At 48.3% G+C, this 24055-nt stretch overlaps 1 protein-coding gene across 1 annotated transcript in view; it reads left to right on the plus strand.

The window, feature by feature from the left end:
• Positions 1 to 384: 384 nt before the first annotated feature.
• WNT9A (Wnt family member 9A) overlaps positions 385 to 24055 on the plus strand; it is a 54170-nt gene continuing 30499 nt past the window's right edge. Inside the window, exon 1 of the mRNA XM_042802023.1 lies at positions 385 to 565. Coding sequence (XP_042657957.1) covers positions 471 to 565 — 95 coding nt within the window. The 5' untranslated portion in view covers positions 385 to 470. The remainder of the gene's footprint in view (positions 566 to 24055) is intronic.

Below are 24055 nucleotides of genomic sequence, written 5' to 3' on the forward strand. Positions count from 1 at the left end.
CCATTGCCCACCCCCCATTGCACCCCCCCATCGCCCACCCCCTCGCACACCCCTCTCCTGCACACCACCCCATTGCCCCCCACCATTGCCCCCCCCATTACACCCCCCCCCATTCCCCCCCCTATTGCACCCCCCCATTTCACCCCCCCCATTACACCCCCCCCCCCGCACCCCCCTCGCACCCCCCAACCCCTCCCTCCCCTCCTCTCCCCCCCCCCCCCCCCCACGCCCCACTCCCTTCCCCAACTCCCGCCTCCAAGCTCGGCGGGGGGGGGGGGGGGGAAGGGGAGGCGTGTCCCTCCCACCGCCCCACCCACCGCCCCGCCCCTCCCTCCGGCCCCGCCCCCGGCCCCGCCCCCCCGCCGGCCGGGCTCTCTCCGCCGGCCGCGCTATAAGAAGCGGCGCGGGGCGGCGGGGCCGCAGCGGCCGCGGCGGGGGAACGAGATGAGCAGCGCCGGCGCCGCTGCAAGATGCTGGATGGACACGTCCTGCTGGGATGGCTCTCCTCCTGCGCTCTCCTAGGGCTGCTCGCCTGCACCCCGCGGCCCTCCGCCGCCTACTTCGGGTAGGTGCCCAGCGCCCCCGCAACTTCCCCCCCCCCCCCCCCCCCCCCCCCCCCGCTTCCCTTCTCTCCCTGTCCCTCCTTTATTCAACTTTTATTTTTCATAGTTTCTTATCCCTCCCGCCAGAGGTGGGGATGCTGCCGGCAGCCTGCTTCCCCCGGGGGGGGGGGGGGGTGTGTGCGGGCAGCCGCTCCGGTTTTTCCCCCGTCCCGCCGCTCGGAGCTGGGCTCCGCTCCCCCCTCCTTGGGGTGCTGCCTTGCCACGGCCGGGCTCTCCCGGAGCTCCACCTTGCTGCCTGCCGGGAGCTGCCCTGGCTTTTTCTGGTTTTATTTTTTATTTATTTTCTCTTTTTTTTTTTTTGTTGCTGCTGAGGGTGAGGGACCAGTTCCCTTCCGCCCTTCCCCGGCGGGGTGGGCGGGCAGGGAGGGGACCCGGAGCGATGCGGCTCCAGGTGCGTGCTGTCACCACCACCAGCATGGGACAGCCCCGAAAAAAAAAAAACCCTTTTCTCCCCTAATTTAAGTGCACGCTTCAGCACCAGGTGCTGGCAAGCGAGTCCCATCACCCCCACCGCGTTGTGGTGGTGGGTTTGGTGTATTTTTTTTTTTGTTTGTTTGTTTTTATTTTATTTTATTTTTTTTTTTTTTAATGGACGGGGGTGTGCATGCTGCTGTCACCAGCCCGCCGCGGTGCGAAGAGAGCTTGTCCCCCAGTGAGATGAGGGTCCCCCGCGGAGAGGAGCGCGGAAGCCACCGCATCCCGCCGCGCTCACCTGTGCGCGCGGTGCGGGGGCGCGGCCGGCAGGGGGCGCTACCGCTCCGCGCCGCGCAGGTGGATCCCGCTCCCACCCATCGCGCCCCCCCCCCGCCCCGATCCCCTCATCCCCCTTTCCTTGGCTGAGCTGGGAGAACCAAACTCCCCCCCCTTTAAAGCCCCCCCCAAAACCGCCGCCGTGAGGCTTCATCCCGCAGCAAATGCTCTTTTCCCCCCCCTCCGCCCCCCCTTTTTTTACTTTTTGGGGTGACAGTGGAGCTACCTCATCTTTTTTTCTTTTTTTTTTTTTCCCCCCCCCTAATTTTTAAGGACTTGTCCCCAAATGGGGTCGGTTCGTGCAGGGAATGGGATGCGAGCACCTGATCCACAGGTTTCGGTGCAAGTTTCCTCCAGGGTGGTGGTTTTCGCCTCTTTTTTGGGGGGATGCTGTGTTGCGACCGCTGGTAGGAGCCACTGCACCGGCCCTGGAGAATGTTTTAGCAGACTTGAGGGTTTTTTCACCCCCACCCCCCCCCCCGCCCCCCTTCTTTCCAGTAAAACAAATCCTGGTGTTGAGGCTTGTCCATTGCTTGTGGTCTGGCAAAGTTTTCCAAACAGTGCTACTTACATCTTCTGTTTCCAACCCCAGAACCATTTAACTTCCTGCTGCTGGGGCTGATTTTTCTGAGGAAACAGCCCGTCCTGTGTGTGCAGGTTTGTAGGAAAAGCCCTCCTCTCCCTCGGCAGCACGCGGAGGGCTGGGCCGAGCCCGTTAGCTCCGGTGTCTGCCGAAGACCACCGGCACTGTGCAGTTGGATTGTGCCTCAGGGACTGACCGGGCTTGTAAGGAGCTTGGCTGCAAATCTCCTGTTCGTGCACGCGGTGCTGGGATCTGCTGTAGTGCAGCAGGTAACTCATTCCAGTCGCTTGCTTCTGGGGTTTCTCTTCTGGCCTCGTGTGGCTGAAGTAGATTTTTTTAACTTAAGAGTAAACCTGTTGAGCCAAGGGAAGTGTGCTGCTAGGTCTGTCCCGACCACTTTGTGTTATTCTCCCTGTCTCGGTGCGGCTGCTCTTTCGGATTTGAGACTCCCTCTCTGGCAAGAAGGAGGGGAGAGGAGATGCTGCCAGATGTGCGCCCAGCCAGATGTGCACTCCAAGTGCTCTGAGGCCGCTGCAGTGTGCGGTGAAGTTTGCTCATGCCGAGCATCCCGCGCTCTCGTTTAGAGCCATGGCGAAGGAGCAGCATCTGCTGCTAATCTCCTCTTTGTTCTTCCAAGGGGCCTAAAGCAGAGATCACACTTGCTGAGGACACGGGGGGGGGAATAGTCAGTGCTGAGGTCCAGGGTCCCTGCTAATCCCCAGCGATATGTGATTTAACAAGTGTGTGTGGAAAAGCTGAGCGCTCCTTGCTGCGGGTTTCTGTGTATCAATCGGGAGAGAAACTCTCACCTGGTAAAAGCTGGATAGTCCTGCAGAGCTCTTGGTGCCTCTGCAAGTGCCCTGGGAAGGCTGCTATTAGCCCTTCTTACTATGCCTAGAGAGGTAGCCAGATCCACGGAGGAGCTGCTCCAGGTGAGGAAACACATCTGTTTGTTAGAATATAAATCTTTCCGAAAGGTTTGGATGCAGGGTGCATCACCCTTTGCTCAGGAACTGAGTGGACACGCTGAAGCAGGCTTAGTTAATGCAACACCCTTTCTAGGCAGGGGAAAGGGACACGCCTGCCCAGCCCAAGGTATCATCAAAGCCACCGTGATGCTTTTTGGTGGCCTGCTAGACCCTCTGCTCCGGGTGCTAAGGTCCCTGTCGGAGGAGAGCGGGGCGCAGGAAGCGGCTGGGTTTAAACAGATGTCACGCTGGAGCTGCAGCTTAGCTGCTCTGTTCCACAGGCTGGTGGGGGATAGGGACAGCTGTGGATGATCCCTTCCCCCCCCCCCCCCCCCCCCTTATCCCCAAAGTCTTATTTCAGGGAAAGAATTCAGTGTCTCCAAATGTGTGGCCTGGAGGGGAATTAGTGCGGGGGGGGGGGGGACGACGACACGACAGAAATTGGGCATGGTTACACGATAACAAGATTGTGTCAGCGTGTAGTTATGTCTGTGCCTGTCCCCCAGGGGCAGCTAGAGAGCGGGAGGGGATGCTGGGGGGGGGGGGTGGTGGTGGTGGGGAAAAGGCCACGGCTGGAGGCTGCTGCTTCTCTGTATGTCTGGCTCTGGTGTTCTTAGAGGGATGCACAGCAGCCAGAAATGATAAATACCCCTCTGGAAGTAGAGCTCGGCGTTGGTGCAGATGGGGCCCTCGCTGCTGTCTTGCTCCTGGTTAGGCCACGGGGTGGGTGGGGGGTGGGTGGGTGGGGGGAGGATAGGACAGGCTTGTCCCTTGCTTAGGGTTATGCTGATAGCCTCAGTGTTTCTCCCTGGGCGTTGCTGCCCTCCTCTCTGGTGCAGGAGAGAAGTAGGTGCTGCGTTAACCCAGAGTTGGTACGCAAAGGCAAGACCTGGAGTGATGCTGACACGTAGCAGTGAGCAGAGCTGAGTCCCTATAGGCACCTGCTCAGCAGGGGTTTGCCGGCTTTAATTATTGGAAAGCAGCTGGAAGAGGCTGGCTTCAGGGATGTGGGGATGCTGCAGCTCCGAAGCCTCGTCTGATAAGAGACTTCTCGATGCTAGAGAGGAGAAAGCACGCCTGCAAAATTGAGCAGGACCTGGTGGCTTGTGGTAGGTTTAGAGTTGCCCATCAAGGAGGTTTAGTGATGATGGTGCGTTTTAGGGTAGGAGCACGTGTGGGAGACTCTTACGGGCTGAGTCTATACGGGAGGGGGAAGCATTGCCTTGAGATAAGCATCAGCTGAGACTAGCTTGTTGAGATGCACTGGATTTTCTAAAAGTGAGCCTGCTTTGCTGTTCAGCCATGTCCTCTGCAGCTGGGCTGTCCGAAAACTATGTTGCACCATATTACAACTGGCCGATGGGGGTAGTTTGGAGCAGCCCCAGACTGCTAAGATCCCTGAGAAAGCATTGCATTTCATTTTTCTTCCCTGCTCTGCTTTTCTTGTGCCTGACAAGCTTTGGGTGTGGGTACCTCCCCTCCCTCCCTTTCCTCTCTCCAATGTGGCGAAGGGGTGGTGGAAATGCCATAGCACCATCTGGGAATTGTGTTGGGTCTTGCGCTACTGGGCTTTGGAAGTGGCAGATGACAAGATTAGCCATGCTGGGGTGACGGGCAGGCTGCTTAACTTCAGTCCTGCTGTGCCCTGGTGCTAGCGGGGAGGGAAACCGGCCCGCAGGAGCTTTCTCCTTTCCCGAGTTGCCTGGGGCTCTGAGGATGCAACCTGCCCAGGCCATAAATCCAAACCCCTCTATTTCTTTCTGGGTTTTCTGATATATAGTCTGATTCAGTTTTGATGCAATTTTTTTTTTTTTTTTTTTTTCCCCCCTTGCTGGGAGAAGTGTCGGTTTCTGCAAGTTGGGATTTGCTCTTCTTTCCTCCCCGTAGCAGCAAAAGCCGAGCAGCTCTGCCCTCTCTGCAAACACTTGTCAAGACAGTAGTAATGTTACAAGTGGCTCATGCTTACATAGTGTTTATATTGACAGATTGCAATGTTCTTCATAAATGTAACTGATCCCTACACCGCACGCAGGCAGCAGGAACCCTTAAATGCTCGCGTGGGGGAGAGGGAGGGAGGGGAAGCATAGCTTGCCCTAATTTACCAACACATTGCAAGAAGGAGCAGGCTTTTTACTGTGTGGTGGGTTTTTTTTTTTTTGGTGTGGGAAGTGCAATATATTTTTCTTCTCATTGGCAGGTACAGAATAGGTACCCTGCTATGCTTTGGGTGCTGCTGGGGTAGAAATATGACGTGCCCTGCAAGCCAGGGTGTGATTCTCCTAAAATTACTTAGAAAATATATGACTACTGGACTTGAAGGGGCATTCAGGGGTTTTGACCACCCCGATGGGGTGGGATTTTAAGGGGGGCTGAGAGCATGAGCTTCTGAACCCTGTCGTTACAAGTGTGTGGCATCAGCTTGAAAGCCCTGTCCAATAAAAGCAAGTCCACTGGCAGGCTTTGCCTGTTTTTGCCAGCCTGCGGGCTCTGCTAGGTGTTAACATGGCTCTTGCATATCAAGAATTTCGGTACCTGTCACTTGATGGTAGTGTGGGGCCACACGCTTGCGTTTGCAGCTCCGGCCGAAGGCGTGTGAACTCCTGGGGAAGCTGTTGCGTAGCCAGGCCACAGCCCGTTGGCTTTCCAGACGCGCCGGTCGTCTCTGGCGTGTGTGAGATGGAGCAGCTGGTTCTCAGCACAACCCAAAAAAACAAAACCTGGACTCGGGTGGCGAGGGAGGAATGCGGCACGCAGGCAAACACAGCTGGAGCGTAAGGAGGCAGCTCCTGGGGCTGGGAGGGTGGCTTTGCCATCCCACCCTGCGGTGTTCTGCCTTTTCTAGATGGTGATGCTGGGTTTTGAGGTGCTGGATTTCTGATTTCCCTTGGAATAGGAAGGGTGTGCCTGACTTTTTTTTTTTTTTTTTTTTTTTTTTTTTTTTTTTTTTCCCCTGCTTCTATTGAGCTGGGTGAATTATCACCGAGAGACTGAGCTGAGTCCTGACTGGCTTCTCTCCCAAAGTTGGCCTCTCTCAGTCAATTCAAAACAGTGCTTCCTTTGCGAAGGGGAAACCCATGCCCAAAAGATGTGTTTGCTTCATAGATGCTTGAAGGTGGCACTGAATTCAATGAAGTGCCATCAGGGTTGTGACAAACCCAGGAGTGTTTGGAAAAATAACTGTGCATACAGCTAAGGTCTACCAGATCTGCGTCTTCAGTCCTGGGGACCAAGATGTGTCCCAAATCAGGCTGGGAAGTACCTGAAACCTCTTTCCACTTGAGGTGTATGTAGAGGTTGGAGCAAAACTTTATTCAGACAGGGATTAGTATCTTTTAGGTTTATGAACCATGTTGCTTGAGACTTGAACCACCACTTCGTGCCTCAGTTTCCCTTACTTGGTAAGACACTGTGGGTATTACTCTCTGAACTCAATTTAATGGTGAGCATTGTATGCAGCCTCTATGTCCAAATAGCGCCCTTTTTTTTTTTTTTTTTGAGGGGGTCACCAGTGCCACAGATGACTCCCAGGGGGAAAAGATGGCTTATTAGGAGAGTATTGAGTCTATACTTGGCAAAGCAGAAGGCCAGTGACTTTTAGTGTGACTGGTGATGCAGAACTAGAGACAGGAATCTATAGGACTCTGGTCTGCTGGTAAAAGGCCTGGTCAATGATTAACTTGCTTTCTGGAAGCTGCTAACAACAATAAAAGGGAGTCCAGCCCCACAACCCCAACACAAAAAGCCCATGAGTGTTTAATAATTAAAGGCCTTGTGCTTTATCGCAGGGTAATGAGAATCGCCTTAAGGCTTATTCAGTGGTAGGTAATTGAATTAGGTTGTGGGATTGGGAAGGGGGGGGGGGGGGTTAAGTGGAAGGTCTGGAAGACTGTGTGGAGAAGCTGATGTGATTCTCCTTAGTTTGAATCTTTCTGACCAGCCTGGGTTTTGTCAGCCTTTGCTTTCTTCACTTTTGTCTGCTTACTCCACTGTGCTTGCAGGCTTGACGTAATTGCCTCTTGAGGATGATGTTCCTGGCCCAAGGGTGCTCCATTCCCTTCATGTAGGGAGATGCTGACAGTGATTTTATTCCTGTTTTTTTCTTTTTTTTTTCTTTGAAATGTTGACATTTAAAGGCTCCTTGAGATCTTTTTGTCTTGGTGGAAGAACCAAGCCAGAAGACACTGCTGAACTTTGCTATCTGTATTCATGGAGGAGTGACAAGCCAGAGGAGGTGCTGAGCCAGTGAGCATCACCAGTGTTTCCACTGCGTGAGGCAGTTCCTGATGCAGAGCTCCACAGGGGTGGTGGGACCTCAAAAGCTCAGCTCGGAATAGCTAGAGGCAAGACTCGCCTGCCCTGTCTCCCTCTTATGTGCATGGCCACTTTTTAAGACTGACTTGGAAGGGGGTTTTGAAGCTTTTTCTGGAGACTGAGATACTACCTTGGAATATCCCTGTGGGCAAGGCTGTCTTGAACATAGTCTCAGGTCACTAGAGGCGTAAGGACTTCTGCTGCCAGAAGCCTGATAGGGATCCTCTGCTTCAGTTTCTTGGAGCAAGGTGGCACCTCCAGGGCTTGGGTTCTCCACAGTACAAATGGGATAACTCACCCTAATGTTTGCTGCCTGAGGCATTTGAGAGGAAAAGGCTCAATGCATTAAAACTGTCTTGATCTGGTGTATGTGGAGGCTCTTTCCAGGTAGCTACAGCTACCTCCTGGAGAAATCACTCTTGGATAGGATGGCACTTGCTAGTTGATACTAAAAGCCCATGTTAGACACAAATTTGTTTACCCCAAGTTCCCTGACTCTCCAGGTCGCAACCTGCCAGCTTCCCTGATGGTGTGCGTTGAAGAAATCCAAGCGGTCTCACGTACCTGCCTTTCCAGACTGCAAACATGCTGAGCCTCTGGCTTCCCTCCATAATGAAGCAGCTTTTCTCTGTGCAGCCAAAAAAAAAAAAAAAAAGCTCTCAAGTGGCTTGTAGCGTGTTAATGCAATTGGTTTCTCAATCTGAGCAGCTCTCAAGCAGAGCGCCTGTTGCTTGTGCTGTTGAATGCTGATGGAAGGCTGGTGCTGCAGGTCCAGGACCAGTACAGGCTCCGGCTGCGGGCAGGATAGGTAGGCTACATCTTCCTAACTTACTGGACCCTGAGCTGGGGAGGCAGCTCAGGCCAAGTTGAGTGGATCTAGAATTTATGATGCTGGGTGGAAAGGGTTAACCCTTTAGAAGCTGTCTTTTTTTTTTTTTTTGGTGTTTGGTCTCATGTTTTTCCTCTTTCCCTGTTTTTAATTGTGCTTTTTAAGGCTCCCGTAGATCGTGGCTGTAAGCGCTAATGAGTCTTATCTCTTGAGATACTGTCATAAAATACACTTATGAAGCTTATCAGCTCAGTAAGCTTTACATTTTATTGTAATGCATGTTTGCACTGTGCTAAGTGGAACAGGGAGTATTTTGACTACATGGATAAACATAGCAGTTACAGGATTTGCTTTAGCTGATAGAAAACTCATTTCTGACTTTTCTCCCTTAGCTGTTGCGGAGAACTTTATTTCAAATGGATCAAGCAGCTCCTGCATGTGCTATGTGGTCTTCCAATCTGCTTGTGACCTTAAATCATTCTTCTATAAGGTGTGGGGAGTATTTTGTTAATTCAGTTGCTGAAGGATTTCTTTTGGGGGAAGGGGAAATGACAGGTTAAAAAAACTTGAACTCTTCCTTTGGAAAGAACACAGACCAAAACAGCTCTTCTATACATCCACTGTAGAACATGCAAACTCAACAGTATCTGACATTAATGCTGAGTCTGTGCTGGCTTGGAAGGTAGCATGGAGCGTGCAGTTCATGTTGATGGGATGTCAGGCTGTATGGGAATTGGCATGAATTTTATGAGCAGATTCATTTGGCCTAACTCATTAAAATAGCATTAATTGGACAGCCAGATGCTTGTAGAGTTTGGGGGGAAAAAATTAGCTTGCTCTGACTTCTGCACTTGCCATGCATTGGATGGACAAGTTTCACAATTGTAGCAAGAGTTTCCTTTCTTGGAAAAACTGCTGAGACTTGCAGAGACTGAGGTAGCATAATTGGCCATTTACTGTGCATAGTAGGAGGTAGCTGCTTGTGATGTGGAACAACATGTGATTTCCCCTGGATGTGAATGAAGTACTGAGATGCCTATAGGAATATTCAACCTGTCTGATGGCCCTGACTAAGGCAAGCCCGGGAGGAATGGACAGAAGTTCATCCCAGAGCCTTGGTCTGCTGTTGAGAAACCTCTCAGAAACCAGACTATAGAGTAGACTCCCAAAGTAAGTAGGGTCAAGCAACCGTTGCTTTCAAGGCCAAGTCCTTTTGGAAGAGGTCAGCTGATGAACAAAAGAATTAGCTTCCATTGCCTCTTGGATTACTTATTTTTTTTCTACATCTTTAGGGTCTAGCAAAATTAAATTTACTTTTGAGATACACAAGGGTGTGTCTTGAGTCTGACTGCTGTGTGATGCCTTCATGTGTGACATGAAGGTAGGTGAGATGGGCTACCAAGATGAATTACTTTGATGCACAGAGCTGTGTCTTGTCACTGTGGGTTTTTTTTTTTTTTTGCTTCTCTATCTTAAGCACATCTTAATTTCTTCCCAAAAGGAACTGATCATGACTTGGCTCCAAAAGCATGAGCCCTGCCAGATAAGCATCTACTGAGGTGGGCTCACCCATGTCTTCAAGAATACCTGCTCTAACTTCCAGTCAGAGCGAGTTATTACCCTTTAAATTCCACCTCCACAAAGTGCCTTATTTATGTTCCCTGTTGTCATCAATCAGCTATATGTGACAGCTTCCCCAACTCTGCATGTGGGAGTGTGCTGTGTGTTGCTACAGCGTGCACAGGGGTATGCTGGTGCTAGCTGACCCCTCCGTAGGCTTGGCTGAAGGGGCTGTTGGTGGGGGGCTGCGGGGTCACCAAGTGCTCATCTGAGCTCTGGCAGGTTGCTCTCATGACTCGCTGGCGTCTTTGTAGACTTCCCCACCTGATTGCTTAAAAGAAACTGCACAGAGGTGCTGCTACACCCTTGTTCTCATGGTTTGTGTGTGCAATCTTGCTGTGTGAACCCCTGCTGAGTTGGGTGCATTGATGGACTTTTACTATAATGGTGTGCTGAGCCCTTTAAATATCCTCATTGTAATGTCTTCTCTGTAGGTTGATTTTTTTTTTTTTTTTTTTAATTGGTGATCTCATGCTTGGTATTGCAGTGAAACAAAGCCAGGCAGCCCTGGGGGGGCATAACTGCACTTCTGTTAGAGATTGCAACTGAAGATTGTAGGTGAAGCTGGCTGTGCACCTTGCAGCAGACCTCTGGTGGGACTTTCCAGATCCATCTTTTAGGATTAGTGTTAGTAAACACCTTGCTCTCTGAAGTTGCCAAGGTGAAGTGTTCCTTCTTCTGGGTGTTAGTGCTCCTTGGTTATGCCTGAAGCTGAGCTTAGGGGCTTCGTTTTACCCTGGTGACCAATACAATGCCTCGCTTTGAATCAGTGCTAAGACCTCTGGTAGCTGCCTGCTGGTAGGGTGTGTTTTTTGGTGGGGATCTACCCTGCTTGGCCTTAACACCGAAGCCCCACACTCTGCCTGTGGGAAGAGTAGGTGTCTTAACTGCAGGAGGTCTACTAGATCCTTTCCCAGATGTCTTCCCTCAATCTTGCTTTGACTTCAGTGTCTCCTGATTGCCATGAGAGACCAGTCCTGTCTCCTGTGGGTGCAGAGCCTCTAAGGCAGTGCCTTTCAGCATTGGGGAGTGTGGGTGAGGGCAAGTCAGACAAAACATTGTAAACTACTACTCAGGCAAGCAAAGAAGATGGGTTTCCACTTCAGTTTAGCCGAGAAAGGCCACTGTGTATTTTGCTGTTTCTCAGCTTCTTTACATCCTACTGCTCGCTGGCCTCAAACTCAATTATTCCAACCTGCCCAGGTCTGGAAACCTTCAGTAGCCTTCACGGAGACTTCTGGTGTCCCCCCCTCAGGTATGGGAGCAGCTGTACCCCACTGACCTGAGCCATGTCACAGCACTACGCGTCCCTGCCTCTTGCAGTGGCACTGTTTGAAAAGCTGAGCTTTTCCATTATACGGAACCAGCGTTGGTCTTGCTCAGTTGAGTTACGATGTGAATAAATGAGCTATGACCTCGGAGTGGCCAGGAGCCAACTTCACCTAAGGGTGGGAGATTTACCTGGGAGCCAAGGCAGCTGGTGGGAGTGGGTACCTGGGAAGTAGCTGAGTACGGTTGCACTTAGGATGAAGATTCAACACGGGCAAATCATTTTGGGCTGGCTCCGTTGGTGTTGGCTACAGGGGCCTCTCCCAGAGCAGCCAGTGACTTCAGGAGAGCTTGCCCAGCTCAGTGACACAGAGCTCAGCCCTACTGCTCTGCTGCAAGCCCCGCTGTGCTACAGCTCTCCAGGGATGCCCATCTCCACTGACAAGAAACCCTATCCTGGAGCCCAAACCCCTCTGGGGACAGTTCACCAGAACTGATACTTTATTTAAAACAACTGACTTGTTTTGCTTAATCTTGACAAAATTCTTTTCTAGCCCTAATCCTCTTCCAGTGTAAGGTGAGATCTTGAAATACCTGGCAAATTTATCTCATACATCTCTTTCTGCATCTCTGGGCCTCTCTGTAATCAAAGGTGAGGGGGGGGTAGGGATGTTTTCAGCCCTTGCCAAAGATAAATCTCCTGCTGGGAGCTAGCAGGGAGCTATTTCCCAGTCTGTGGTTAGCAAGTTGATCTGACAGGCCAGAGGTGAAACAGCCACTTGAGCTAAATTACAGTGTCTAACCAAAGATCCAACACTTCCTTTGGCTCATTAGCACGGCTGCGTTGCATCCCTGGTGACTATTTCTATCTTCTGGCTTGTCCCATGTTGACTCTGGAAATCCAGAGGCTTAGCATGAGTTTGAAGAGAGGGCTGAAGCTGAAGAGCTGCTCTTGGGAGAGTGTGAACTGGACTAAACAAGACTTTGAGCAGTCCCTGTGGTCAGCCTTACATGGCTATTCTCTGCTTTGCCTGAGTGAAGCCATAATTTCCGTGTTGTTTTTCATAGCTGATAAAAATGTGTTTATAGGCAGAGACTTGTCCCTGCAAGGTGCAGGACAGATGCAGGGCCAAAGAGAGCGTTTGGAGGGGAGTGGGACCAGGCATAATCCTCCATGTGTCTCCTGAGCTTGCAGAGGGATCAACAGCGGTGCAGAGGCACATTTCACTTGATGAAGTGGAGATGCCTTCAAGCCAGCCGCAGTTTGTCTCTGGGGAGCTTGTGATCCCAGTCTTTTCCAGTGCACAGACTGGGTTCTCCGTGGAATGTCTTAGACAAGGACTTGTGGGCCGTACCAGGGTAAGAGAAGGGCATCCTCCCTCAGCACTTCATCCCTTGAGGCACTTGCTTGGGCTGCTGCAGGGCTCATGGAAAACCTGAGAGCTGGAGCTGGCACTGGGGGGGGGGGGGGGGGGGGGGAAGTGAACTTGAAGACTTGACCGTTTCCAACTTGTTGAAGTTTGGGCCTGCAGCAGGCTTGACCCTGTTACGTGGTCACTATGTATTTTTATCACATCTCCCAGCAAGCTAGCTGGAGTCGGATGCTCTCCCTCGCAGACCGTGCTGTAGGCAGGGGGTCACCTCGTGCTGTGGTGTGGGTCCGGGGGGGCTGCTCTCAGGGGTGCTGTGCTTCGGCTGCTGTTGCACAGATCGGCAGTGCAGGGCCAGTTGGGTAGCCTTGTCCAAATGGATGCTCTTGCCTGCTTGCGTGGGGCTGTTTACTCTGTTCCCAGAACTCTTCGGAGCTCTGCTTTCAATTAAACTAGTCCTGGAGTTGCTGTCTGATATACTGGGATATGTTCAGAGGCCAGGAGTAAGTTTTGCCTTGCTGCTCTGTAGGGAGTGGAGATTGACAGGCACCTATATGGTTTTTGGGCACCTTTGTTAACCTCAGGGTGCTTCAGCTTGTAAAACAGGGCTGTTTTCAGGGGGGACAGGCTGTGAGCCGAGTTGAGGACTTGTTGCGTGTCCCTAGGTTCTTCTCACGACTCCCAAGGGCTGTTAGATTATAGACCAGGTCCAAAAGTGTCTTCTGTAGGTGCCTGATGAAGCAGAGCAACTCTGAGATTGGAGTTACTGCTCCTGTTGCATCAGTAAAGGGAGTTCAAAGACAAGTATATGGGGGAATCTGCTGATGTCTTAGTGATCTCTGAAATGTTGGTAAGCAGGAAAACCCCTATCTTCAGCCTGCCAGATCTGACTGCAAAACAAGCTTAATTTGAAGTGTTGTGCCCACTATCCTTTTCCAGAGCTTTGCCTGGGAGATGCATGCTGGATATTCAGTGCAGCTGCTGCCCTTGCATGAAGCACCAGCCATGCATTGCTCTTGCTACTGTCAGCTGCCTGTGTGCCTCTGTTTATATACCTAAAACTTGAAGGCTGGAGAAGGAAGAAATCTGACCAGTGCAATGGAAACCTTCAATTCCCCGCGGTCCCAGGAGGAGAAGAGTAGCTTCAGGCTGGAGCTAGGAATGAACTCCGTTTGTACACTGCCTTGCCTCTCCAGGAGGATCAGCCAGGAAAAACATCAACAGTTCCATTAAAAAGTCTGCTGGTTTGCTAAAGTAGTGGAATAAACATACCTGTAGGCATAACGGCCTGAACCGCACAGGAAACATTAACTAGAACGAACACACGCAGACTTGCTCCCTCTCCCCCTGTATATCTACCAGATAAAAAACACTGTGCATCCATGGTAATGTGTAAATCAAACAGCAGCTGGGGGGATTATTCTTAGCTGGGGAAGAACCGGCTTGGATCAGAGGGGCTTGGTGCTTTCCTAGAAAGGCAAAACCTGTGCTGAGCCTGCTTTGTGCTGCTGCCTGGTCTTGAGGTGAGGGGGGATCCCCAGTAGAAACTGGGGCGGGATGGGGTTTGAGGTTGTAGTTAGCCCTCTCTTTGATTTCTGTTGCCACTACACAGCTTCCCTTTCCCTGTTTCTGTGGGAACTGTGTGGGGCTGAAGTGCTTTTGCTCTAACCGGTTGAAAAACTGGGGTGGGAACTGGGTAACACCCTGGGAGCTCGCAGAAGAGTGGGGTGGGTATGACAGCACTAAATGGGGGAACCAGCCAACCCACCTCCAGGCACTAGAGTTTGGTGGAGATGGGCCCTTCACTCCTCCTCCGAGCCCACAAAGCATCCGACCTGTCTGGGACAGGGAGAGCGGAGACCTGCAAACTCGTGCGACGTATTTCAGCGAGGGGATGTGAGCTTCAGACACGGCTTGAATGAGAGGTGCTGCCAGCACTTTTTGGACCAGCAACCTGGTCCCCAAGCCGCCCATAAAAACAGCTTGGCCATACCCAGCGTATATGGTATGTACAGAAAATACATGTGGAAAATGCCTGCAGTTGCAACCAGATGGCACCTGTCAAGCACAAGTAGACATTTCTATTAGTGTTCTTATTTGAGTGTCTTGGACCACTCCCAGCCTCTGCATAGCAAAGCAGCCCTGCTGTAGCTGTCCTCCCAGAGCAGCGCCAGAGGCAGATTGATGTGATTATTGCATGCTAGAGACAGTCCCGGTGCTCCCAGGCCTCATCTGCACAGCCACTTAGCACAGCTAATCTGAACTGACTTTTAAAGTGGATTAGTTCAATTACTCTTAACTAGCCCTGGTGGAAACACTCTCCTTAGGGATTAAAGAGCCTTAATTCACTTTAACACACTTGATTTCAATGCAAATTGGGCTAAACTGAATTAAGGGCACTTTAGAGCCTTGTGCGGAGACACTCCTTCGAATCTGATGTGGTTTAACCACCCTACTTTGCATTCCTGTGCTCAGTTCATTCCAGTTAGCATTGCTGAAGTGTCCCCTTACAGATGACTAATATAGGCAGCCTCTCCGATATAAAGCTGCAAACACATTACCTAGGCTAATGTGTGAACCAGCTCTTGCTGCATATGCTGATTTGGTGCTTAAAATTGCCCAGCTAGAGTGTTTTAGAGGTGTTGGCTATTTTTTTTTTTTTAATTCTTTTATTTTTTCACATCTTGCTTTTTTAATTCTTCAAACCAAGCTCTTTGCCTTTTCACTTAAAAATGCAGGGCAGTGAGTCACACACCAGTTTTTCTGTGCTGTCCTTAACTCTCTGGATAAAATGAGAGTACTTCACCAACAGTGCACTCATCCTCTTAGCGCAGTAATTTAACTCTCCAGTTGAAGATGAGCTGTGGTTGTGAAAGAGATTGGCCTGTTTCCCTGAAGCTTGAGTGAAAAACAGTCATTACATGTGATGCCCTGGACAAGCGAGCAGGATAATTCTTGCTTTGGAGAGGGATGGGTGGGACAGGGGTTTTCTTCTGCATTTTAAGTGTGATGGGGAGAAGAGGGGAATCCTGCCAGCACTAAGTGAGGGGAAGATCCCTGAGCAGGGGAGAAAAGTTATCACAACTACTTTTTTTTTTTTTTTTTTTTTTTTTTCTTTCATACTGACCATAAACATTTTGGCTCTGCTTTCTAAATGGGAGAGGAGGTAGGACCGAGCCCTCTGTGGATGAGGCTCTCCATCTCCTTGCCTGTATCCCTGCAGTCCATAAACCGATTTAATGCCATCCCGACCCTTTGGGCTTTACCTGAGACCCCTGTTTTGCTGCTCTGGGTCCAGATTTAATCCCTGCTGAGAGGCTGCCAGCAGAATGGGGAAGGAATGGTTATTTGGTACAGCCTTGCCATTTTTTATGGTAGGACGGTAGCTGAGGAAAGGAAGGGTTAAACACAATGACTGAAATGCACGCCGACATTGCTTTTCATACTACTTCTTCAGCCTGTCAGAGCAAAGGTTTATTTTACTAATAGCCCCGTGTAACTTCACTCTCTCCCACCTTGTATCTCCCCTGTTTATGATATTTCAGTTTCTCTTAGTTTAGCATCATTTAAAAAATATATGAGCAGTTTGGGTGGCAGCTATATGAGTTGGTTTTTTTTTTTTTTTTTTTTGGTGGGGGGGATAGACTTTCAGTTTCTTTAGCTTGGGTTTTTCATGGCTCTGATAAAATCCCCTGGTGCCCCACAGGCTGTGGAGAAGGGAACAGGCGTCACACAGCAGATGCTCCTGTTTTAAGTGTCTGGACAATCCCCAGCAGATGCTTTCTTACCTCAAGCTTTCAAATGCTCGATGAAGGATGCTCTGCTGTTGAGCCTGTCAGCTTTTATCAGTGTTTCACTTGCTAGCAATAAAGGTTTTCCTCCAACAGGTGATGGGCATTTCTCTGGCTGAACCATAAGCTGATTTCATCTTATTTTCTTACTACCAAGGAACTTCTCCTTCCCTCTCCATAGCAGCTTGTGCATGGATGAACAGCATCACTGTGTTGCTCTCAGTTCCAGGCCTTCTTCAGGCTTGGTTATGAGGTGGGCAAAACCAGTGCCAACACGGATGTTTGCTGATGTAGTTACGCATTAAATCTGGTTTCTCTGGCTAACTTTCCTGAAGCAGTAATATAAATCAGAGGCCAGATTTTGGGAGGTTTTTTTCATAGTCTTGCTCAAAGGATACTCTCTAAAAGGATACTTTCTTTCTAAAAGGATACTCTCTACCAGTATGGGGAAAAAACCCAAGTCCTATAAATTTATCATCCTTAGGTTTTTAATTACCTGAGCCAAGACCTCTGTCTGACTAGGTTTTGGCAGCAAGCCCTACTGAGTTTAGCACCATAAGGTGTTGGTGTTTCCTCTTCGAAGAGATGAGTCCACCAACCTAATCTTTAGCATCTCTTAAGATTTTCTGGGAGATATTGCTTTGGGCAGTACTGAAAACAGTATGACAACTGAGCACACATTACTTTTTGTGTAAGCAGCCAACTTGTAGCTTCACTCCTAAGAAAACACCAAGGTCTTGATGAAAGGTGATGTTTCACCTAGATGCAAATTTTCACTTGGGGTCGATGCTGTCTTTCAACATCATGATCTGTGAAGAGGTGTATTGAAACATTCTGCCAAACTATGCCACCTGCAAAACCACCTCCTCTCCTAGGGATGCCTGGACAAGCCTGGGGGACCTTTCCGGAATAGTTCTTTAGAGGCCATACTTGTAGGTTTTTCAGTAGAAGACAACAAATAGGGTTGCGGGTGCTGGGAGAAAAAGGTTCCCCAATAGAAAAGAGAGGCCACCTCCCTGGAGGAATTGCCATCCCTCTGTGCAGCAAGTTGGAGGTGAGGATCTGCTTTAGCTATTTATTGTCCTGCCTCTGTCTTGGGGGTGTCACCCTTACTCAAAGCTTGTGGCGAAAAGCCCTCAGACTTCAGTGATTGAGGGCAGCTGGCATTTATTTGAGTTTGTAACCATCATCTAAGAGGGAGGCTAATGAGCTGCCTTTGAAGTGGGAATTGCTCACACCGAAGAGCATCCCAGAGTGTGGCTTTCCATCCCTTGTGGCTTCTTAGACTAGTGTCAGGGAGCTCCAGGGCTACTCTTGTAAGTAGTTAGGAGTGCTGGAAACCTAAATGCAAGACCTGCATGGACCTGTGAGCTGCGTTTTAGACCCAAATGAAATGTTTCTCCTTGAGGTGCAACTTCTTCCATAGTGCATTGCTGTGATTATTGGGCAGAGTGGTAGAGGGCCTAATGGAGTGGCCCTCAAAATGGGTTTTTAGTAGGTGGAAGATACTTGACGACATCTGAACTGAATTCTCCCTCCTGTGAGTGTTCAGTCTGAGGGAATGCTGGCCTGTGGTGTTCATGAGGTCTGTGGGGTTTCCTAGCTTTGTTTTCAGGCTACATAAATTGACCACTTCTTTCTACTCCTGCAACTTGTCCACGGGGTTGGAAAGTATCTGCAGTAGAAGTTGCCCAACTTCCATCTACAAAAATGAACTAAGCAGTGTCAAAACTAGGAATGATGGATCATGGGAGGTAGACCTACTGGTGTAAGGGGTTTATGGCTTTTTGTGATTTCAGGTTAGTAGGTAAAAACCTCAGAAGTGGAAATCTTGCTGTAATCAGGTGATGCCTAGGTGGAGGAGCTGAACAGAACTAAACTTGAAGTAGTATCTAGGCTGCTACCAAGTCCTGTCTCTGGCTACAAGAACTGGTTTACAGGATACCCAAAGGAGAGATTTCTTTGCAGACTAAGCTCTTGTCCAGTTAGATGATGCAGCTGACATTTTCGCTGGTACTTAAGTATAAATGTACCTTGAACAGAAAAATTACGTTCTCTTAAAATCACTGAAAACTTAAAAATCAATAAAAATCTGTGTTGTGGGATTTTTATAGATCCTGCTTAATGGGTTCAGACTGGAACATTTCTTGATCTCTTGCTGCCCTGTTTTCAGCAGCCTCTGGACACCCTGTGGGCTGTTGCATTTAGATGCCAGTATAATTTGGTAAGGATTTGTCATTTTTAATGGTTTCTTTCCCACCTCGCTTCTTAAAGCTGCTCTAATTCCATATTGCCCTAATTGTGATATGCAAATTTTAAAAGGAAAATTGCAGCCAATGTATTTTAAGATCCTTATGGGCAAGCAGCCCCCTGCTTAACCTGATACATTTGGACAGCTTTTCTCACTAAGAAAAATAAAAAGCTTTCCAAATCAAGAAAATTATGTAAGCAAATCCGATGAGTGTGCTCTAAAATTAAACCTGCCTCTCAAGCTCTGGGGCCTTCAGTGTGAAACCAATGAAGATTATTTTGGGGAGGCTCTAAAGCCTTGCCTGGGGAATGTGTAGCAGTGTCCTGACATTCTCTCCCTCTGATCCACTCGCCCGTTTGTTGTGAGCAAATGGGTAGGAACATGAAACTGTCAGGCAACACATCCTTGCCCAGGACCAGGTCCCTGTCATCTTAAATGAGCCACAATAGCTACTGAGCCCAGAAAGTTCACAGAAGCACCGGGTAACTTCTCACCTGCCCTCACAGGACTCCTGCCACACAACGTCCTACTCAAAGGCATGGCTCTGTAAAACAGTTGTGGCTCAGTGCAGCTTTGTTGTGGTGGAGAGAAGCAACGTCTCCTCATCTGTGACCAAAGATGTCTGATGTGAGCTTCCTCACCCTGGCGTTTGCACGCCGTGCTACACACGCTCTGCAAATGATAGTTACTTGAGGATGGAGGTGGCAAACTCTGAGTTAGAAAGGCTTTTACTCATCATCTTGCTGTAAAACTGCTGTTCTCCTCACTAGATGTGCCTTGTGAGAAATGCTGTTTTCTTGCTACTGTGTCTTCGTCCTCCCTCCTGTTGTATTACCTAAACTCTTCTCCATTTTGCAGTTACATAAAGCGCGTTTTTTCTGTGGTACCTGGCCAAAGCTGCTTTGGAGACCTTCGTTCCCATGATACAAGCTGTGCTTGGAATAGGTCAGCAATTATCCTCCTGGGATTTGAGTGTCTCCATGAGGTTTCCCCATGGGAACTCTGATGCCAAGCTCTCTTCCATTTTGGGGTGGGAGAAGGGAAGACCCTTACCTCTTCATGCGGTCGCTATCACAGTATCTCCACCTACAGTGTGAATTAACCGACCTCATTCTTAGCTTTTGGGCTGTTGATAGGCTGGAGTGATCTTGAGGGGTTCGTGGAACTTCTGGCTGAAGCCGGATATAAACACCTGGAAAGTCTTAGCAAGGAGCACCTCTCGCATTATGCTCTTAGTTCTTGTTATGTCCAGTAGATCTGTCAACTCAGCTGCACAAGGTATTTCCATCTGGGGAAAAATCTCCACTAATTTTGTTTTACTCTTTTATTTGCAGACTGATGACAGGTTTCTAGCAAACATACAAAGCATTTGTTAGTGTTGCTATCCTTTCCCTTTGCCTGAGTCGTTCGTTCTTTCTTGGCCCTCGGTCCTCCTGAGCTCTTGCAGCCAGGAGACACTGAAATCACAAATGTGCAAAATACAAGATGGATAAACATCTTAATCTCACAGATACTTCAATCTAAATGTTTTTTGAGGCCCTCCTTCAAGAAGGATTAGCTGGTAACAGTGTCTGAAAGGTCGTAGCCTTGCTTTGACTTGTGCTGCTGCTCAAGATGTTAAACGTGTGTGAAAGCTTCAGCAAAAGGCCTGAGATGCCATCACTGTTCTCTAAGGCTCCAGGGAGCATCTGTGTGTCCTCTTGGGCTTTGGACATTCATCTTGGAGCTCTGCCTGCCTGTATTAGCCATTGTGATAACGTTGCCTAGAGCGCCCAAATGTGACATGTATCAACTGGCATTTTGGCTGCACTAAGTGTAAGATTTTTCCAGTGTAGGTTTATATCTGTGTTTTTTTTTTGTTGTTTTTTTTTTTTTTTTTGGTTGTTGTGTGTTTTTGTTTTTTTTTTTTTTTTTTTTTCTCTCAAGTGGGTGCATATTACTGTTATGATTTATTTTCAGGCCGTAACTTTGGTTTTGTCACTTGAAATACTTTGGAAACTTGGAGGACTTTTTTAATTAGTTGCAAGCCCTCTTTAACTTGGAGGAAAATTCCAGTGTAAAGAATGCTTTTGATTCACAAAGAAATTATGTTACAGAGCTCCAGTAGAGAGGTTTCCTCTCATCTTTGTGTTATTTGGGCCTTACTTCCCTCCTTGAAGGTGCCGTTTGCTTTGATAAAGTTGACTTTGCTTCACAACAGACCCAGAATAGACCTGAGTTTGTTATTGACATGTCAAGACTATCAACATAGATATCCGTTGGCAGAAAACTGGGTGGGAAATCATGAGCCTAAGAGACTAGTCTTGAGTACTTGCTTAAACTCTTTGACACAGGGTGGAAGAGATGAATACAAACAGTGGTTTTGATGATAAGTAATAGCAATAGTTGTGTGCTAGGATGGGTTATTCTTGCTCCCTTCAGTCCTGAGACCTGCTAGTTAGCCTGTAACAACAAAAAAGGTGAATGTCTCTACGGTTTTTCCTTTGCTATAAAACAAAATGTCTTTCCCTGATTTTAGTTTCAGTATGGCTTACTGCTCCAGCTGTGTATGCAAGTTATATGCTGTTGGGGCACTTTCAACCACTGCTATTTTGGGTCTGGAGAGGGGTAAACTAGAGGGATTCCTTTCTCCACCACCGAGAAAACAAATGTCACTCGGGGGATTGTGGTGGAGAGAAAGCTGGCAAAGCAAGTGAGATCCTGCCACTCTTGTTCCTGTGGTTCAGCCTGCAGAATTGCAAGTGTAACCCACGCTCGCGGGGTTTCAAGGAAGTGAGGTGTGAGACTTGTGGGTTAGAATCCCTTGGGGATGCAGGTCAGGGGATGCTGGATGCCTCTGTAACCTCAGGGAGGGCTGGAGGGAGCCGGGGAGGTCGGTGGAAGGCTTGGCAGAAGGCACACGCTCTCGCAGGGATGAGAGACCAAGGCTGGGGGTGGGACAGTTTTCTTGACATGGGGCCAACTGGAAAGTCTCAAGCACAGACGAAGAAAAGGGATGGGGAATGTGATACCGTCTACCAGGGAAGGACGTAAAACCTAAGAGGGGGACGTAGCCAAATTCTGTCGCAGTGCTATAGGGTTTCAGCTGCTGCTTCAGCAACGCTGTTGTGCAGCGATTTGCTTAAAGCGCTGGGAATTCTAGTTCAGTTTGTACAAGAAGCTGAAGAGATATCTCATCTTGGTGTATGTTTCTGTTTAAATTTAAACTTCCCTGAATCTCCTAATTATTTCCCCTCATCTTGTACTCATGCTCTTCCTTTCAAATACGCTTTGCCACGGGATTCAAGGGAAATCTCGTGCTAAATTGGAGTGCAAGCAGGGTGTATAGTTGGTGGTTCAGCCAGCTTTTAGCCTCTTTTTCCCTGAACTTTGTCTTCATGTTATCTAGTATTGAGCAGACAGCTCTAGTCCTGCTTACCCCCCATGGTGAGAGAACCTGCTGGGGAGACTTATTCATAGGCAAGTTGTTCTCTTGGAAACATATCTGTACTCTTTACAGTATCATTATTCATAGCTTTTTGAGATTTTGCTGTATAGCTGAGCACCTTTGTGACACTTGGAAATTAAGTTAGATCTTTCTGATTTTATTTTAGTTGTGTTTTTTTTTTTTTTTTTTTTTTTGGCCCATTGGCTCCAATTCTGATAGGTTCCATGTAGTTGTGCCCTGTATCATCCTGGGGATGATAACTCAGTCTTCAGACCCACTGAAAGGGGTGGGATGTGGGAATTGTAAAGCAAGCCCACATGCATTTTGGAGACAGATGGAAACTCCATTTCAGGCTGGAGCTGCTCTGGTTGTGATTAGCTCTAATGAGCATCTGTTGATGGAGTGGTCCAGGGAGGGGGTTCTCAATGTTCTTTATTACTGATCATGTTAGGATATGAAGGGCTAAGCTGAAAGGAAGATATAGGTTGCTTGTGAAGACTCACAGCAAAGCTTATGGAATATGCCCAATGTGGTTTTTAATTTTTCTTTTCCAAGATAAATTCCACTTGCACAAAAGCATTGTCACAAATGGCTTTATCTGGCTGTTTATACATGCCACAGGATTTCCCTGATGTATATACCCTCCAAGTGTAGGCTGGAGTCCCTGAAATTTGCTTGTCCCTTGTAGCACTGAACAGTTTCTGGCAAATGCATGTGAAAACTGAGCATAACTGCTGAAGTGATCTGCAAGTGAATCTAGAAGCAGAGTGACTTAATGCCAGCACCTCAATCATCTGGTGATACCTTTTAATACATGATTACTGCTAATGCAAGGCTTCACAGTTTAATTTGGGAAACCTCAGAGGTGAGCTGTATGAGTAACCTAAATCATCACTCTTTGTGCATACACGCTGCAATGGAATTTTGTTTCATGATTGCATGCAAGTTTTTGTTCCGCAAAATCCTTGTTGCTTTCAGTGAACGGACAATTACTAAATATTTCTCTTTACTGTTGTCATTAACCTCATGGCTCCAAGGCTTATTTAGAACACAATATCCAGGTTCTGTGCTGAATGGAAAACACATTTGGTTCCTCGTGGGTGTTTTTAAGATGCTGTCTGAGACACAGAGCTCAAAGAGAAAGCTGTCAAGAGTCCACTTATCTACATCATCCCTTCTGATGCTGAAAGTCAGCTTTCTTTTCATTACTTCTGAGTACTTAGAATTATTATAGGTTATCCCATGTTTAGTTGTCACACTAGGGAAACCCAGAGACTCAGCACCTGGAAGATAAGGCATGCTAAGGACTTGTGAAAAACTGTAAAAGCTCTTTTACTGAACTTGCCTTCTATTGTGGCCCTGCTAAAATGAATTTTAGTTCTCAGAGAAGATACTCATAAGATCACAGTTTGCTCCTCCCATGCCTACTTTTCATCTAGTTGTCCTGGTGGAATGAAGACACAATGGGAATCTGGAGAAGAATCTCTCTCTCAGGCAGTGCTCCTTTGCAGAATGTGGCCACGTAACCTTTTTAGGTAGAATTGATTTTCTCTTGCATGCACAGAATTGGGCTGATGTTTCCTGGTCCTTGAGTGCCTGAGTTGCCAGTTATTTGTATATAACTATTGTTCATTTCTTCCACTCCTAGTTCTCAAAGGAGTTCACAAGGGATAATTTAGATACAAAACTTTCAAATCTCTTAAGTTCTGTTTCACAGATGGATTCTAAAACATTCTGAATTCAAGAGGAGTTTAGGGATATAGATCATAATTATTTCAAATGAGATGTCAGCTAAATGCCATTGTGAATCTGGGAAAAACTGATCATCCAGCCCTGGACTGGGAGATGAATCATGTATTTTTAGACCACATAAACAATTTATGTTGTAAGACAGAATATCAACCTGGGCCACTCTTCTGGAGTTAAGTGCACAGAGTGCACTGGTTGCTTTTCCCCAAATGTGTAGATTAATGGGACATCTCTCAGTTGGCACTTCTGACCTCGTTACAGTTTCTTTCAGTCAGCTGAAACCTTATGCCATTCATTCAGTTGTAACTTGATAATCTTTTTAAAGGAAAAGACTCAAATCCTGCACTGTAGACTTGTCGAACAGGGTGGACCCAGTGACATTTCTGGGATCTAAGGAGTAAAACTAGTAAGACAAAGGGAAATGGGAAATATTTTCCTTTTTTTCTCAGGTTCTTTGGGGCTGTATGCTGCATTGAGTATGTGGCTACTGTTTTCCCCTTCAGTCTTTGGAAAT

The sequence above is a fragment of the Tyto alba genome, unplaced genomic scaffold (assembly GCF_018691265.1).
Source record: "Tyto alba isolate M040663 unplaced genomic scaffold, T.alba_DEE_v4.0 Super-Scaffold_38, whole genome shotgun sequence".
Lineage (NCBI taxonomy): Eukaryota > Metazoa > Chordata > Aves > Strigiformes > Tytonidae > Tyto > Tyto alba.